The sequence below is a fragment of the Neovison vison genome, chromosome 5 (genome assembly GCF_020171115.1).
Source record: "Neovison vison isolate M4711 chromosome 5, ASM_NN_V1, whole genome shotgun sequence".
Lineage (NCBI taxonomy): Eukaryota > Metazoa > Chordata > Mammalia > Carnivora > Mustelidae > Neogale > Neogale vison.
Genome location: NC_058095.1, coordinates 91,053,596 through 91,057,690, shown reverse-complemented (window position 1 = coordinate 91,057,690; position 4,095 = coordinate 91,053,596). Strand labels below are relative to the sequence as shown.

Below are 4,095 nucleotides of genomic sequence, written 5' to 3'. Positions count from 1 at the left end.
ACAATGTCTGGTTGGCTTACTTTGCTTTTTAATTTTAGCCGTGTATAATCCTAGCCAAGCTGGCTATGTTCTACTTTATTTCCCTTGGTATATGCTTCTACCATGGTATACTTCAATACATTTTAAAGTCAGCCTGTGCAGGGGCGCCTGGTGGGCTCATTTGGAAGAGCATGTGACAATTTTTTTTTTGACTCATGATTTTATTATTCAATTTCTATTTTCTATTTAAAGTAGTCTTCAGGGGTTGGGAAGCCTGGCCTCCCAAGACCAGAGTCAGTTGGAGCTGGTTGTTGTTGGAAGGGTTGGGGTGGGGACAGGAATGGGGGCAGGGAGACCCTGCTCTGTTGGCGGTCCTGGGTGAAGACTAACTGCACTTCACAGAGCCTGGGGTGTGGTGGGAGGGGGGTGAGGCAGGAGCAGCAAGCTGGGGAGATGGGACCCACCTCAGTCCCCAGCTTCATTCTCTTCTAATGTTTCCCCACTGGTGGCATTCTCTGCAGTCTTGGAGGCCTTCTTTTTTTTCTTTTTCTGGGTTTTCCGACTTGCAGAACTCTGGAGGAGGGCCTTTAGCTCTGCATCTTGGACCTCCATCTCAGACTTGTAGAGGTCAGGTTCAAAGGGACCACTGGTTATCCGCATGGGGCCACTGGGCATGAGCAGGACTGTAAATTTAAACTGGGCAACAAATTCACCCTCCTCATAGAGAACATTAAATGGCTGCAGCAGTTCATGTTTGGCGCACTCCACCACACCCATGCGGGCCTTCTTCTCATCTTCAAATGCTCTTAAAGTAAATGGCATGGCATCAAAACACCTTTCAACCTCACTGAAGAAGGCACCTGAAGTATTCATTTTCAGGCCATACTGTTTAGAAGGGTCTCGTTTGTAAATGGTTGTTCTCTGTCCCACATCCTTGGCCTTGCCCTCTCCTGAGCTGACAAGAACATCCACGGCATATACTTCATGTACCTCAAATTCAGCTTTTTCATGGTCCTTCTGCTGGTCTGTGGGATTCTGGATAATTGTTTTCTCTCCATCGATGACATGCTGCTTCAACTGATGAGACAACATACCTTCTATTGGTGTGCAATTAAACGAGTGGACAACCTTGTTCCAGGTTTCTGTCTCTTGTGTGTTCTGGTTTCCAGGTTTGACCAGGCACAGGGCAGCTTCAGCACAAAGGTGAGCTGCCTTAATGACATCTGTTTTCCGCCTGTTACTTGGGTCCCCTGAGCTACGTCAACCACAAAAGTGTGAGCCACATTAGCGATGAAGCCATCCACATGGACCCCATGGTCAATTTTTACCAAGTCACCTTCCTTGAGAATATAGTCCTGTTCGCTCTTCAAAGGGGAGAAGTGACATACACAGTTATTTACTGAAATGCTGGTGGGAAAGGCAATAGCTTTTTTCATTTCTTTTTCTTTCTTGAAAATGTTCCCTGTCTCTTCCATAATCATGGCGTCACCTTCCTCACACAGGCTCGGCACCGACACACCTGAGCAGGATGCTTCCACCAAAGACCGAAGTACCCGGTTGGCGATGTCGCCCCCCATCTTCTACTGGGTCCCGACCAGGTCCTCAGCAATAGTTTGCTCCTGCTGCTGGGCCTCGCCCGACATCTTCCCACCACCACCACCGCCGCCGCAACCTCGTTCCCCCTGAGCCGCGCCTCTGCCTCCCTTCCAGCCGCAGGCTGGCCCCTTCCATCCGCCAGGAGAGCGCGAGCAAAAGCGCGAGCTAGCAGGGGAGCAGGCGGGCGGGCCGAGCATGGGACTCTTGATCTCGGGTCGTTTGAGCTCCACACCGGGTGCAGAGATCACTTAAAAATAAGTGACTCTTAATCTCACGAAACAAACTGTGGGTTGCTGGGGGGAGGGGGTTTGGGAGAAGGGGGGTAGGGTTATGGACATTGGGGAGGGTATGTGCTTTTGGGTAAAATGGAAGGGGAGATGAACCATGAGAGACTATGGACTCTGAAAAACAATCTGAGGGGTTTGAAGTGTCAGGGGGGTGGGAGGTTGGGGTACCAGGTGGTGGGTATTATAGAGGGCACAGCTTGCATGGAGCACTGGGTGTGGTGAAAAAATAATGAATACTGTTTTTCTGAAAATAAATAAATTGGAAAAAAAAAGAAAAAAAATAAATAAACAAATTAAAAAAAGAAAAAACCTCAATCTGCACAAATAGATATTTTATGAAAAACAAGCCTCAGAATTATGTCCCAGTCACAGTTCCTTCAGAGTTGACTACTGTTGGTTTTTGGTATATCCCTCTAGACATATTTTGTGCATATAATAAACTCGTGTGTATCCGTACAGACAGATGCTTTAAAATACATACTGTTCTTGGGGTGCCTTCATGACTTAGTCTCTTGATGTCTGACTCTTGATTTCAGCTCAGGTCTCAATCTCAGACAAAGTGAGTGCATACCTGAGTTCAAGACCCTTGGATTAAAAATACTAATAAATATGGGGCGCCTCAGTGGGTTAAAGCCTCTGCCTTCAGCTTGGGTCATGGTCTCAGGGTCCTGGGATCAAGCCCCATATCGGGCTTTCTGCTCAGCAGGGAGCCTGCTTCCCTTCTCTCTCTGCCTGCTTGTGATCTCTCTCTTTCAAAATAAATAAATAAAATCCTTTAAAAAATACTAATAACTAAACACACGTATACTTTTCTGTACCTTGATTTACATTAGCTCAAAATTTGTTTTAATTTGGTCTTCTTTTTGAAATTCAGTTTTTAATTTGGTTGCTGATATCACTAAGGTAATTGTATTACCTTAAAAAGTGTTTATCTCTTGAAGAACATGTATTACCACATACGGTTTTCTCAGCTGGTTACAATTACAGAAAAAAGGATTATCTGACTTTTTTTTTTAACTATAAATCATGACCTTGTTGTTTTTGCTTATTTAAAGGGATAGCTAAACATAATAAAAATTTAAACATCTCAATAACTTTTTTACTAGGTTCCTGTGATCTGGCAAATACAGTACAACCATGGAAGAATATCTATTTAGTTCATTTTAAATTTTGCTAAACACTTTGCTTATTAGGGAATATTATAGTACAAATTGCACGGATTTAATAATTATTTAACAAATCTGCTTGCTCGTCAGAAATGTCTTGGTGGGGGTGCCTGGGTGGCTCAGTTGGTTGGGTGTCTGCCTTCAGCTCAGCTCATTATCTCAGGGTCCTGGGTCTGGTTCCCTGCTTAGCAGGGAGCCTGCCTGTGCCTGCTGCTCTGCCTACTTGTGCTCTCTATTTTTTTTCTAAGATAAAATCTTAAAAAAAAAAAGGAATGTCTTGGTGCATCTTACAGTGTTCCTCAATTCTGCAGATTGTACCTTTACCATATTCGTGTTTGCAGTGGGCACACTTAGAATAGCTTTCATTTTGAGAAGTGCTTCTCAAAAGATTTCATTTTGAGAAGTGTTGAGTGTATTCATTTTATTCTAAAAAGGGGAAAGGGAAAGGTGGTCTTTTCCTGTTCAATTAGAATATAATATTAGGGCACCTGGGTGGCTTAGTCAGTCGGTTGAGCCTCTGCCTTTGGCTCAGATCATGATCTCAGCGTCCTGGGATTGACCCTGCACCGGGGTCCTTACTCAGTAGGGAGTCTGCTCTTCCCTCTCCCAGAATATAATATTGATCTGGAGGGGCAAAAATGTAAACTATTTTCAGTAATTTAAGTGTATCGCCCTAGAGGCTTTAATTTTTTTTAAAGATTTTATTTATTTATTTGTCAGAGAGAGAGGGGGAGAGAGCGAGCACAGGCTGACAGAGAGGCAGGCAGAGGCAGAAGCAGGCTCCCCGCCGAGCAAGGAGCCCGATGTGGGACTCAATCCCAGGACGCTGGGATCATGACCTGAGCCGAAGGCAGCTGCTTAACCAACTGAGCCACCCAGGCGTCCCTGTTAAAACTGCCTTCCATTTGGCTGTGAAGCAGAATGGGCAGAAGAGTAGAACTGCCAATGTTAATCATTATAATAACTACCATTTGAGTGACTACTCTGGCTGTCACTTTGCTAGGAGCTTTAAGCCTTCATTCAGCTGTTAATTATGACAGTAATCCCATGAGGTCACCACTTTGCAT

General features: G+C 44.7%; 1 protein-coding gene across 1 annotated transcript; it reads right to left on the bottom strand.

The window, feature by feature from the left end:
- Window positions 1-224: 224 nt before the first annotated feature.
- On the bottom strand, window positions 225-1,622 carry LOC122906962 (proliferation-associated protein 2G4-like). The gene is given in 2 exon segments (XM_044249478.1): window positions 225-1,211; window positions 1,214-1,622. Coding segments are annotated over 2 exon segments (1,176 nt in total). The 3' UTR covers window positions 225-444.
- Between the last annotated feature and the right edge of the window lie 2,473 nt (window positions 1,623-4,095).